A 14,760-nucleotide genomic window follows, 5' to 3' on the forward strand; every position below is an offset into this window, starting at 1 on the left:
CTAAAATTCACTGTGAAGCCGTTATGTTGTTGCGAGGCGAGCGGGGCCCTTTGGGGGGGACAAGACAGAACATTGCTTCAGGATAAATGTTTTGATCATGACAGGGATGCACTTCAGGGCTGCATGCAGGAGACAACTGTCTTTGACTGAGGGCATGCAGTGCTAACAAAACACAATGTAAAATCTTCTAATTTGTTATGGAAGGGATTAAAAAAAAACACTGAATTGTCCCAGAAGTCCTAAATTATTGTGTTGTTATACTCTATGTGAGGCACTAAATGATGCAAAAGGCTGAGACTTTTTGATGAGGAGTACAATCAAAGCTAGAGTACCCCGCAGTTATAGTATGATAAAATATTATACATCAGATGTTTTTACCAAAGGCTCCTTGCATCTATTCAGTGCAGATTACAACATCATGTTATGGCCTCATAGAGACCTTGTAAATAAAAATGACGCCTGAATTTACTTTTTGCCCCACATGTATCTATTGCGCAGATTTACTTTCTCTACAGCACAGCCCATGTTGTGACTCGGCACTCACTTTGCCTCCTGTAATTGACGGTCAGCAGATGAGCAGATTGATGTTCTATATAAAGTAGGACTGGGCAAATACATACATATATATGAATCAGTTTTTTGGTATTTTATCAGGGAACAACATGAACAATTTGTTCAGTAGTAAGGGTCCCTGTGAGGGACAAGCCACTCCTTTTTTTTTTATCAATGTTCAGTCTGTTGCTTACCTTAAAGGTGTATGTTAAAGACCAGCAATTGATTCACTTTATACAAAAGCAATAAGTGCTTTTCATGTTTTCCAGTTCAGTTCAGTATTTCTTACTCAGGGAGAAAAAGTCCAGTCTGTGTTTGCTTGAACAAGTGCACTGATAATCTTCTGAGCATGTCTCCTCATGTGTGGACAACTCTTTGAGAGAAGACTAAAGATCCAGAAGTGATACTGACTTAAAGTGCTCTGCCATCTCAGATCGATCCATGTCAGGAGCTTTGCGTGATTCATTTTCAATTAACCACCTGTGAGAACTTTGGGAGGCGGAGTGGCATCGTGGCAGCACCCGCTGCTCATTGAGCACAGAAACTACATACCAATATGTGCTTGGACGTCAGGCTCAAGTCGACAAGCCGTCAACACTGCCTGTCGGTGAGGCTACGTAAGCACGCGCACATACATAAATCACCTTCAAAGTAAAAGCAGTGTGCATTTATGGCGTGCATCTTATTTATTTTTCATTTTGAATTGCTCTCACGCAGGACAGACTGGGAGAGCCGTAAGACGCCCAGTTCTGAATTCTTATTGACTTCTCGTTCTGATAACCAGAGTGTCTATTTTGTAGAACTGATTAGAAGACGCATTGGGACTGGATCCCAGCTGAACTCATCTCATGATATTATTGTTCTTACAAACATCAGCTACTGCAGTTTTGACCCTTGAGATACTGCATAGCCATGTTTGGGTGCAAGATTTGAGGCGTTTTCACACCAGACATGATTACAAGTAACACAAATGTTGTGTTTAGAATTTACACGGGCTGACTTGATTCATCACTTACGCACATGCTTGTTTGCGTGTGTGCAAAGTGTGTCTTTCATGGGTTACTTAATCCCCACTAAAGCAGTGGTTCTCAAACTTTTTTTTTCTTTTTTTTTTTTTTTCTCAAACCACTTTGGAGGAAGAAAAATGTTCGGGCCTCACCGCCCCAACAACATTGGAACAAAATGGTCCAACTTTTTGAGACTCTTCCATTCATGCTTTTTTAATTAATAGATTAAAGAAAATTGAAAAAAGGAAACCAGATCCCAGATCGCAGATCTGACAAAAACTAATAACATGTGCAATCACTTTGTTAAAGCAATGCAAATAAAATTATATATGTGCAAAAAAATAACTAATATTTGGCTAAAAAGATGACCAAGGAAGCCGGTTGGATCCCTGTTTTCTCCCCATAGTTTCATGTTGAAGTGTCTTTGAGCAAGACACTGAAGCCCCAGTACTTCACAGCAGCACAACGCTCCTTAATTACTAAGGATGGGTAAAATGCAGAGAATAATTCCCCCACTGTGAGATTAATAAAGGTTTGTTTTTTTTAAGAATCTGCATCTACCCCCCGGGCTCCACCTGTAATACCTTTGCGCCCCACAGTTTGAGAACCACTGTACTAAAGTAAGTGAGATGGGGGACCATGGTAAATTAAAGACATATTATGTCATGAAAATTATTTAAAAAATAGTATATATAGTTTGCAGTATAAATGTCAAAATAGTCATCGTATCGTATGCCTTTAAAATGGATGTATGTCAAGAATTTGCAACCGTTTAGCCAGATTATCTAAACCACTTTATTAGAAAGGGAAAATGAAAGTGAGCGCATCTATCACAGTATTAATCCCGTATTGTACAAACAAAAACCAACTAAAGCAAGTATATTCATAGTAACTTAGTCAGTTTGCTCTTTTTTTTTTTTTTTTTTTTACAGATAAGGCTGAACATAAAACCAAAATTGTATTGAATCGGAATGTTGCTGACATTTATTTTGTCATACATAAACTACTAATGATTTGATATACAATATGGTGACATGTTTGTTTAATTTAAGTTTATTTTAATTTTTTACCAGAAATCATTTGATCACAATTTCCCATGACCTTAATGTAACCTCGCTTTGCTTTTGGAGTCAATGAAAGAACAAAAACGAGAAAATTCTTCCATGAAGCCACCACGGCTTAGAATGATAAGGCCTTTGTTAGCAGAACTAATTTACTGTGCTAATTTCACTCCACTCCTGAGCACAGTGAGAAAATTAGCAAAGCAAATTTACAGTTTGGATACTACGCCCCATTAGTGTGTAAAGCCTGTCCAGACTCATGTTTGGACGTTCATTTTGCAAATATATCAAAGCACTCGACAGGAATATTCTTCTGCTGCGATAGTTTGCAGATAAATGAAGCAGCAAATTTAATTGAATTAGTTAAGCTGAATGAATCTTAAGTCCTCACAATACTGGAACCTGATTGGCTGACAGCAGCAGTTACTCCAGTCAACGAGGTTAACCTGCTGAGTCAAGACTTTGCAGTTTAAAAGCTGCAAACTGGCCTGACTGGACAAACTCACTGTGTGTGTCCCTGCGGATACAGTGAACGAAATCTTGGAGTGATGACAAACTTAAATCCACATTTTAACACTGAATGTGTGATTGTAGGTCGACAAGGGTGATGACAGAAGCTTTAACACAGCAATAAAGCTGAAGTGTCCTACATCTTCTAGCCCCCAGTGGCTGAACTGGTATTGGTCTTTATGGAAGAGGCTAATGGGTCTCTTATGAGACAATATCATTGTGTGATAGGGCACTAGGACTGCCACTCACCATGATGGACCACTCCCTTCAGGCCGTGGATTATGGGGTCCACAGCAGGATTGTCCTTGCCCCCGACCTGGGGAACACAAAACGACACAGTGGTCATCACACAGTATTAGTATATATAGAAAACATTGCTGCAGACATTAAAGGTTAAGAATGCTGTTCATATGATCTGGAATGTAAATCAGACATGATACATTTCTGTTGTTTTTCTAGTAAGAGGCTCTAAATATTGAATATTTGAACATTTTTGAACATTTTCAAAATGTAAATGTTTGTAATGTAAACAACTGTATGATTTACCTTTTTTTCATATCTTTGTGTTTGTGTGTTACTGACTACGTGTATATTATACCTTCTGCTGCTGCAGTGAATAAACCTCATGACAGCTGCTGCGGTCATGAAGTGTCCACTAATCTAAACTTTTCATTCGCACTTATTTTTTGTGAGAAGGGGTATCCTGGGAGTCAGGGGGAGTCAGGGGAAGAGAAAAAGTGACGGATCGCATCACATTTTCACGCCTGGGTGCCAACTGTAAAAACTAATATGTCATCACAAATAAAGCATTCGTTTTTCACATTTATTTCAATGTGTAATAATCCCTCAAAATCAGCAGGGGATGCATGTAGAAACCGCTGATGCACTGGTTTTCATCCCTCTCCCATTTACTGTCACTTCACTTCCTGTTCAGTGCTAGAATGGGCGTAATGGAGTTAGGGCCAAAAGTTATATTAAAAACCCCAAAAGTAAATAGGCAAAGAAACTGCGACGTGTCTATCAATCTGTTCCAGTTTCATGGACGGCGTCTTACTTACTTACTCACACACCTCCCGATATAGCCCTACTCACATTCTTTCATTTCATAGAACAAACAAACGCCTACTTGATTAGCAGTGGCGCTTACAGTTATCATATGCACAAATGTTTTGACACCAAAAAGCATTAAATCTAAAAAAAAAAAAAATGTTTTGCAGGTTGCTGTCACGACTCGAATAGGTTGAGAACCACTGATTTTAAAGAATAATATGTGTGGTTGAAAAAGCTTGATTGATGTCAACTCATAACAATATTACAGTTCTCAGCACCTGTTCTAAATCAAAAGAAAGAAGAGGGCGATAGGAATAATCGAGGTGGGTGTGGAGTGTGTGTGTGTGGGAGGGGGGGGAGGAGTTGCAAAGCACAGGGAAGAGGAGAAAGGTGCAATCTAACGAGGAAGAACAGACAGCGGCAATCAACAAGCTCTTGAAAGTCCTCTTCGTCTGAGCTCCAAGAGTGTGGGATGTCACAATTACAAACGTGTTTTTTTATTGTCTTCAATTAGTGCATCATTGCTGTCATGGAGACTGAAATCAATAAAAAACAAAAGCATATAAAAACAATGTGTAGAAGGCAAAATCCACCATGCCCTTCAAAAACACCACATATGACTCAAGAGGATTCAGGCAGTTTGAGTCTTTTCTGATCGGTCTCCTTTGTTATGTTTGTTGTGTCTGCTCGAATGAAAAAAACATGACCTGTGATTCAAGTCACAGTGACGTGTTCTGAAGAAATAAATCGTTCAGACGTCAAAGGTGGGCGTTAAATGGGTTTGAGTTTTTACAGATAATATTATTGTACATAGTTTCTTTCAAAAAATTCAACCAATCTTCAATCTTATTTTTTCTCTTATACATTTGCTATTGCTCATTAATAAAGTAAACGTGTTTCTTATCCCATGAAGCAATGAAATACCTCACATCTGTTCTCACATCTGGGCATAGGCTCCCCGTTAGTTCCAGAATTAAATTATACAAAGTCACTCCTTATCTATAAACCTCAAGAAGCCTTGCTCGACACTACCTCTCTGACCTACTTATTACGTATGAAGGACGGTGAGGTGAACTAGCTCAGGTGTGTACTTGTTCCCGAGGATCGAAGTGTATCAGTATTCTCATTGTTTATGTATCACATGTGTATATTTTGGCTAAATCACCGGCTTCAAAGTTGGAGGGAGACAGCCAGGAGGCTCCCTGGAGAGGGCCAACGAGCTGAACTGTTTCTTCAATAGGTTTAGTTCACAGCCCGTCTCCGTCTCCCCCATCCAACACCCCCCCCAAACACCACCCTCTATGCCCCCCCTGCTGAGCTGCACAATCACTGAGCCCTCAACATCAATGGGCTCTTCCACCCTTCCACCTCCCCTCCCCCCTCTCTCTGTGACGACTGACCAGGTGAGAAGACAGCTGAGGAAACTCAAACAGGGCAAGGCGGAAGGTCCTGATGGCATCACCCCCAGGGTCCTAAAGACCTGCGCCACCCAGCTGTCTGGTGTCCTGCAGCACCTCTTCAACCTGAGCCTGAGGCAGGAGGAAGTCCCGGTGCTGTGGAAGACGTCGTGCCTGGTCCCTGTCCCAAAGAAGTCGTTGCCATCTGGCCTCAAGGACTACCGACCAGTTGCCCTCACTTCCCACGTGATGAAGGTGCTGGAGAGACTGGTCTTGGCCCACCTCAGGCCGCAGGTGAAATCGTCGCTGGACCCTCTGCAATTTGCTTACCAGCCTCATGTGGGAGTGGATGACGCCATCATCTACCTGCTGCAACGAGCTCAGTCGCACCTGGATGGAACCGGTGTCTCTGTGAGAGTCACTTTCTTTGACTTCTCCAGTGCATTTAACACCATTCAACCATTGCTACTGAGTGAGAAGCTGCGGGGGGTGGGGGTAGACTCGTCCACCATCTCCTGGATCACTGACTACCTCACAGGCAGACCACAGTTTGTCAGAATGGGCCGTGTGCTGTCTGAAACGGTGGTCAGTGATGTTGGAGCCCCACAGGGAACTGTTCTGTCTCCCTTCCTGTTCACCCTGTACACCAATGACTTCCAGTACAACACGGGGTCATGCCATCTGCAGAAGTATTCTGATGACTCTGCAGTGGTCGGGTGTATTAAGGATGGACGGGAGGAGGAGTACAGAGCAGTGGTGAGTGACTTTGTGGAGTGGGCCGGTGAGAATCACCTGCTTCTGAACGTGAGCAAGACCAGAGAGATGGTGGTCGACTTCAGGAGGAAGACAACAGCTCCGAGACCTCTGAGCGTCCTGGGAGAGGACGTGGACATGGTGGAGGAGTACAAGTACCTGGGTGTCTCCATCGACAGCCGACTGAACTGGAAGGCCAACATCAACGCTGTGTACAAGAAGGGGATGAGTCGACTCTTTTTCCTGAGGAAGCTTCGATCCTTCAACGTGTGCAGCAAGATGCTGGAGTTGTTCTATCAGTCGGTTGTGGCCAGCGTCTTGTACTTCGCCATTGTCTGCTGGGGGAGCAGCATTGGAGCCGGTGACACCAACAGACTTAACAAGCTGGTTAAGAAAGCCGGCTCCATCATCGGCTGCAAGCAGGAGCATTTGGAACAGGTGGTGGAGAGGAGGACACTAAAGAAACTATTGTCCATATTAGACAACTCGGACCACCCTCTCCACCAGCTCCTGCAGGGTCAGCGGAGCACTTTTTCAAAAAGACTCATCACGCTCCGCTGCCACAAGGACCGCTACAGGAAGGCATTCCTACCCTCGGCCATAAGGCTACACAATAAATCCCTTGAGTCCAGATCCGTGGACTAAGTCACACTGTACACTGTACATGTATATAGATATACTGATGTATATATGTTATGTATGCTGCATACATATATTTTGCATTTTGCACTTTTTGTACATTTCAGTTTACATTTAATTTAAATCAAACCTCTGAATACACTGAATACACTGAATACACTAATTTATCCTCCGAATACACTGCTGTGTTTTGCTTGTTGTGTATGTTTTGCACATGTGTATGTGTATATGTATGTGTACATGTGTGTATGTATGTATGTATGTATGTATGCATGCATGCATGCATGCATATGTATGTATGTGTATGTATGTATGTGTGTATGCGTGTGTATGTATATAGATATGTATGTATATATGTGTACATGTATGTGCGTGGGCCACGGGTGGGTGTGTATGTGTAGGTATGTGTATGTATGTATATATGTATATGTATATGTTTGTATATATGTATATGTATGTGTATATGTATGTATGTGTGTATATGTGCATATGTAGATATGTATGTATGTGTGTATGTATATGTGTGCGGGTGTATGTATATATATATATATATGTATCCATTCCGCTTGCTTGCATGTATGTGTATATATATGTTTATACTTATTTCTTACTTATGCATACATCTGTTACCCGCTGTTCCTGTTATTATTTATTTTATTTTATCATCTGTGTGTTTAACTTAGTTTATGGCATTGGGATGCTGCTAGTACGACAAAAAATTTCTCCTTGGAGATTAATAAAGTACTTTTCATTCATTTCATTCATTCATTCATATACTGCAGAGAATATACATGTTCTTTAATCTTAAAAACACGATATCTTCCCTTAAATGAAAGGTGCTATACTGTAAATAAAATCAGCTACTCAACCTATTCACTACATGCTACTGCTTGAATAAACCCTGGGACTATTGCTACTACTACTACTGATATACTTTTATTTTTCATGAATACTTACATTCTGAAATTGCTACAACGTTGCAACAACCACTGGTGGTGACGTACAGCTACAATCAACAACATTTACTCCTAATGTCATGAAACATTGTTGGATAACTTTAAATTACTTGCAATACAAATTCAAGCTTTGGCATATCGGAAACAAATATGAATGTCGTTGTTTTCCTTCGTCATCAGTAAAGGTGCTACATTTGAGACAGAGAGAACAGCTGCTTGCGTATAATCCAAACTAACCTAAACTACAGCAAAGCCAGTGCCAGCGTCCGTATCCAACATGCTGCATGAACAGCTTAGAGACTGCCAAGACTGCTGTCATGCCTCCCTTCCTCCCTTAGACCCTTCACAACCTCTTCTCTCTTGGATTTGGAAACAGACACACGTTGGCTAAGGTTTCTGGGATTTGATATAATTTCCTTAATCGGGAGGAAAAAATAAATACATTTCATTTGATTTACTCACATGGCTTTGCGACACACACATTACTGTGAGCCATGATGCATACAAAAGATGATTATGGAGGCAGTTACATCCTCGAGGTGACAGGGGAACTGGCTGCCTGACCTGTGCCTGCTGCTCACTTCCAACTTCTGCTTTGGCTGTTGACCCAGGAAAACTGCTGCTTCCTTCAGAACAGCAGCTCTCCTTGGACAAAAGCAGCACATGCTAATCTAATGTAAAGGTATTGCCTGTTCACTCTTCTTCTTTGGTAAAGACCAGGTGACATGCTCCAGAATATTCTTGCCTTTACCAAAACAAGTGTTGTGGCTACTTTTAGAGATACTAGTGCCCTGAATAACAGCATTTATATCTACACTAATTTCTCCCAATGTCACTCTTTTTTTCAAAAGAATTGCAGGTGCGCTGATTATGTCTGTAACTAAAGTGCCAGTAAGTGGCAAAAGTGGTAATTACCGGACGATTGCTGGGAGTAGTCACTGAAAGTGATGTGATTATGGTGGTTTGTGCTATGTTCAATAATCCACTGGCCTTTTACACTGCATGAATTAGCCCAGTGGCTTTTTCCATTCCTGCTCATTGAAGTCACACAATAGTCTTAAAGGTTGTGTTCTTTGTAATAAAAAATGAAATGACACAAAACAAAAGTATCATAAACGTGTGTTTGCCGCAGAGATTACTCTATGCAATAATCTAAAATCCAATAGAAAAATCCCATTGGCTTTTTGTTTAAAGAACCACGGCATTGCTAACTTCTGGGGTTAGTCTACAAAAAAAGCGTCCCTGCAGCACTCTAACGGTGGAAGGCAGACTGACAAGTGTTTGAAGGCTGTCTGGTGCAAAGCCCCACCCTCTGTGAAACATAAAGACAGAGAGAAACTCACACGACAGTAAAGACGACAAAACGCACATAAAACATCTCACACTGAGCTGAAATTAAATGAGCGAACATAAATTAGGTAAGTAAAATATTTAGTTTCTTTCTTTCAGGAGAAGCGGGGGGTCCTGTTGGCAGTTTGAAGTATTTAAACTGTAATGCACAGCTAAAAAAACACCAAAAGACTGTGACCACTGTGGTGCCAGGTGGTGTTCCATCAGAAAACAATTCTCTCTCCACTAGTCGCTATGTGACCGCCCCCCTGTGGAGCTTACACAGCTGATGAAGAAAGTGAAACACTGAACTATAAAGTAACCTAAGGGGAAGAGAAAAAGTTTAATTGTGGCAAAGCCAGACACAGCTTCTAACTTACCCCCATCCACACACACACACACACACACACACACACACACACACACACACACACACACACACACACACACACACTGTGTAATCATTCCAAATAGCAGAAGTTAATAACTGGAACTGCAATAAAGAGCTTGTTTTTGGTACAAGGCAAGACAGAAAGTGGGTGAGGGAAAAAAGTGTGTGTGTGTAAAAGAAAGAAGATTAAGAGAAATAAAGGCGGCCATGGAGACACAGATGGAAAATGACGTACAGAGAGACAGCGAGGAGGAGAGAAAGAAAGGAGGACAGAGGGAATTAGCGTTTCATTATTAATGTTTGTCTCTGAAAAGCCCACAGGCTCGTCCCCCGAGATCCTCAGCCACCGGGCCTCACATCACAATGTCCTACTCTTTCTCTATCCACCCCTTTATCCCCCTTCAAATCCTGCTGCGTCGCTCTCTCTCTCTCTCTCTCTCTCTCTCTCTCTCTCTCTCTCTCTCTCTCTCTCTCTCTCTCTCTCTCGTCATTCCTCCCCACAGCTCCATCTCCCTCTTTCTCTCCTGGGACAGGCCACTGCAGTGACAAATCCGAAAAAAGATACCGTGGTACAATGTGACATGTCCTCATATTTCTCTCTCTCTCTCTCTCTCACTATCTCTCTCTCCCTCTCCTTCTACTGTCATCCATCCAAAAACACTCACTATGTATACTCTTTCTCCAGACTTCCTTTACCTCCTTCAGTGTCTTACAGAGACTCTACCCTCTTAGCATTTGGCAGCACTAACTGCTGATAAATCAATGGTATAATGGATGTAATTGTTGGACTTATTTCAAAGAAGACACGTCGGAGTGCAGAGTTACTAATTGAATCGAAGACCAATTCGTCAGTAGACAGGGAGAGTGGAGGACAAGGAACTCTGGCATTGTTTTGATTTTCTTTACCTGGTCAGAACTAACACAAGAAGAACTGTCATGCATGTCATTCTAAGATCTAGACAAAAGGATAATAGTCTTCTGGAAGTTGTCCACGCAAAACTACAATCGACCGGTCATCTTATGTCAATATAGACTAAACAATTAGGGTCCTTGCGGTTAATTTTAGAGCCAAGCTAAATTATATTGGCTTCTCGTGTCATTTTTAGATTTAGACTTGTAGGCATTTTGTGTTTTTCTGCCATGGATCGAGAGCAGTTAGAGCTACCGTTTATTGCTAGGTCCAGATCAAGGATTCAGGAGAGTGGGCCTGGTGGCCATTCTTAAACCTAAGCTTTAGGAGAGTGGGCCTTGTAGCCATTCTTAAACCTAAGCTTTAGGAGAGTGGGCCTTGTAGCCATTCTTAAACCTAAGCTTTAGGAGAGTGGGCCTGGTGGCCATTCTGAAACCAAAGCTTTTTGAGCGTGAGGCTTGAAGCCATTCTTAAACCTGGACTTCAGGAGACTCAGCCTTTTTTTAAACCTAACCTTCAAGAGACTCAGCCATGTGGCCATTCTTGAACCCAGGCTTCAAGAGACTGGGCTCTTGAGCAAGGCAGCGGATGACTAAACTGCTCAATAGTTGCCCACTGCCCGGATTCTTTAAATACAGAGGCTGCAGCAGAGGCTAAAAAGATGTCGCATTTCTTCTTGTTCTCCTTCTTGGTAAACTGTAATTATACACATATCACACAATTGAAACTAGTTGTTGCTTATTGTAATCACTACAGTGAACATGTCTTCACATGTTCCTCTGATTTTCAAGCACATAAAGCTGGTTATTGTATAGGGTATTCAGTATACCTCAGTATCTCCATCAAAGCATTATACATTTGCAGACATGGACATTATTTAGTTTCTGTGCCGCTGTTGTCCTGCATCGGAAAACTATCAAATCTGTAAATAAGCATGAAGGGCTCCTGTTTTTGGGGTTTATTTTGTGGAGGCCAATGACAGTGGCAGTCGATTATTTAGTGTGAGCGATGTTTCGTAAATTCATCCAGGTAGGGGACGGCCATATTAAAGCATAAGGTAACATTGTCTTTTATCACTCATAATCACAGAGACAAACTCAATCTTCATAGATTTAATATTTAGCAATGAAATATACCGAAAAGAATTCCTCTCAAATTACTAACACACGACTGAATGTCTCACAATGTCTGAATTTAATGAATTAGGCTCTGCTGCATAACTGCTGAGGCTAATGTTTCCTCAAGTGGTGTGCACTGTGCTGGATTGGAAGCAGCTCAGTGGTGGTTTAGCAGTGTCGGCCTAATTACCGTCATTGGGGGTATTGGATTTAGAGCAGACTGCAGTGGTATGAGGTCTACTATGTCTTGAAACCATACCTTTCATCATGCTGTTCTTTCTCCTGCTGAGTATCTCCACTTTGACATTGCCACCTTTAATGTGAAAAACAAGCCCTCAAGTATGGAACCAATTCAAATGATTCTCAAGGTTGTCCAGAAATGAATACGCTCAGGACTGAGACTTACGCAGGGTGTCTTCGTGCTATTAATCTTTTTTTGATAAAAAAAAAAAAAAGAAAGGCCAATGGGTTTCTCTTGAACTTTTGACAGTATTTCATGACTGGAGTCAAATGGTGCTTGTGAAACTTGGTTTCCATAGTACAACAAAGTGCAAGTTAAAAGTATATGACAAATTTGTTGTAATTTGCCTTGAATACTTTTAAGAAACAGAGCACCTAATACAATGTCTATGAAGTGAGAATCCTTTTCTGCCAGGTTTTCCTGGTTCATAAATATTTAAGCTCAGTTCAGTAACTTACAAAAAAGATTCCCTTAATTTAAAGCTAAAGCCTTTGTACCAATATTGCCAAAAGTGAGACTGCTAACAAACACTGCTTTCATTGTTTTACATTTACTGTATACGCTATACAATTGTACAATACAACTGTTAAATTAAAAGGACCCGCAAGTTCTTCTGAGGTAAGGGTTTACTTTAAGGCAAGGAGGCTTCACAAACAACAGTCGACCGAATCAAACAACAAAATATGTTGTTTGTACACTCTTTTTTAAACTACACATAGCTTCATTTGATTTGATGCCCCTCTATCGACAGGAAAACATAATTTCTCTGTGCCTTCCAAAACCATCATAATATTAAAACACAAATCCTTTTCATGATATGAAAACTAGCATTATCCTGATTACCATTGTCTGGGCTCCAGAGCCTCAGTAGCAATCAAGAGCGAATATTCAAAGCTTTGGCCGAGAGGGCTACTCAACCTGAAGCGTGTGGAAGTATTGTAATCAGAGAAGTGTTTTTTTTTTTTTTTAACCTTTGTGTGTATAAGCAGCACGGACTCGTGTCATTAAATCAGTACATTTCCTGTCACACTTTTAGAGACTTGGCCCACACATGTTATTCCAGACAAAATGTATCATGATAAGTCCATGAGTGCTGTTTTTATGCCTCTGTCCATGCTCTGTTGCTTATTGCTGCCTCTAGCTGAGTGTGATGAAAACAGTGGGGGCAGGCAGTGCCGTAAATAAGCAAATAAAAGGCAATAATGGCTGTTTGCAACTGCCATCTATTTCAATCAGAGGCTGCGGTGCAATCCAATGCTGGGTCATAAAGCGTGATTTCCAAGTTCAGCCGAGATGATGGTCCAATTTGTCCTGTAACACGAATGTGATGATTTCATTGATACATTGGAGGTGAGGATTTCCCCCCCAGCGATTACATTGCTGCCTATTCAGTGGCTGACAACTGCAGGTGCATCCACTTCGATTCTTATCATCTGACTAACTAATCAGACATTATTACTAACATTTTAATGCTTAAGACAATCTGCACCTCCCACATCGGGGAGGTGACAATGCAACTTTCAAACAAAACAACTTTAGGTTTTGACAACCAAAGTACTTGAATAGGATTAGCAAAAAAATTAAGTAACAGAACAAGTTGCGGAACAAAAGTGCAGTTCATTGCCCCCGTCCAGCACCCCAAAAAAGGCTTTGTGATGAGGGTTTGATTTTTAACTTCAAACTTAAAGGCTGGATTGGGGAATCGCACAGTTGTTTTTTTTCTCTCCACCACCAACACTTCAAAGACGACACAGCGAAGCCTAACGGTAGCCTGCAGCAGCACTTTTTGAGACACCATGGCAACTCCTGGAGTCAGAGATGATGGAGAAAAAATCCTCCTTCTTTCCTTAAGTCAACAGTGTCGCAACATGTTGCTCTCTCCATGAGGTATGTCAACAAATAATGTGTCATTGGCTGAAAAGCTACAGTTGGTAGGGTGCAGCAACTGTAGTTGCTAGAGCCTCTAGCAAAGACAACAATTCTCAACTGTTAGCGATTTAGTAACGATCATTTTGTGAAACAAAATTGTGACAAAATGTATTCGCAAATTACACATTATCTCCACTAATAAGTTCCTCAGGACCTCCTGATCGGAACTTCAGTCTTCCCTCCAGGTTTTCATCCAAAACCCTGGGGAGCTTCTGGAAGGAATCTTCTGACCTGGAGGTTCACATTTTTAATTACAGTACAAGTAGACATGGGGATGTGATCACCAATTTTTTTTTCAGCAGGACATAAAATCCACTGGCCTCATTTTCATGAAACCTGGTGGAAGAGTCAAGCACCATCCAAGCAAGAACCCATTACATTTTTGGAGGGATTTGCCTGGACAGAGCTCTGCAATCTCAGAGTCCTTCTATTTTTTTTTCTGTTTGAGCAATAGTCATGTAACTATTGCCTTCCAATATTGACAGCAATTATTTTCGCAGGTGAAACAACCTAAATCAAACATTTCAAATAATTTTAGAAATGAAGAAATATGTTTAAATATGATCGCATTTGATAAGAAAGCCCCTTCCTTCTCAAACTGTATGATCATGGGCTGAGCCCAGTGTTTAAAAGGGGTGAAGGGATTAGATGTAATCTGCAATGATTGCAACACCCTCCAACGCTCCCACCTATGGAGTATGATAATATATTCTTGCTCATCCCACCCTGTGTGCTTGTGTGCGACAGTGTGCCCGACGAGCTTCGCCACGACGCTCTAAAAGTGTGCATGGGAGGCGCACTGAGGGCGCACTTGACTGCAATCTGTGCTGTGACACAAGGTTCACCAAATATAGAGCAGGAGTACAGCTTGAAGATTTTGGATACCAAAAAAATATTTGTTACTGTCAAGAAATATA

General features: G+C 41.3%; 1 protein-coding gene across 2 annotated transcripts in view; it reads right to left on the bottom strand.

Moving 5' to 3' along the window:
* Positions 1-14,760, bottom strand: part of LOC137796156 (receptor-type tyrosine-protein phosphatase gamma-like) — a 377,436-nt gene that overhangs the window by 88,068 nt on the left and 274,608 nt on the right. For both annotated transcript variants that reach the window (XM_068593883.1, XM_068593882.1), the window contains exon 6: positions 3,380-3,446. In XM_068593883.1, coding sequence (XP_068449984.1) covers positions 3,380-3,446 — 67 coding nt within the window. The remainder of the gene's footprint in view (positions 1-3,379; positions 3,447-14,760) is intronic.

This window comes from Clinocottus analis, unplaced genomic scaffold (assembly GCF_023055335.1).
Source record: "Clinocottus analis isolate CAN_PGR_092001 unplaced genomic scaffold, fCliAna1.0.p SCAF_3, whole genome shotgun sequence".
NCBI classification, from domain to species: domain Eukaryota; kingdom Metazoa; phylum Chordata; class Actinopteri; order Perciformes; family Cottidae; genus Clinocottus; species Clinocottus analis.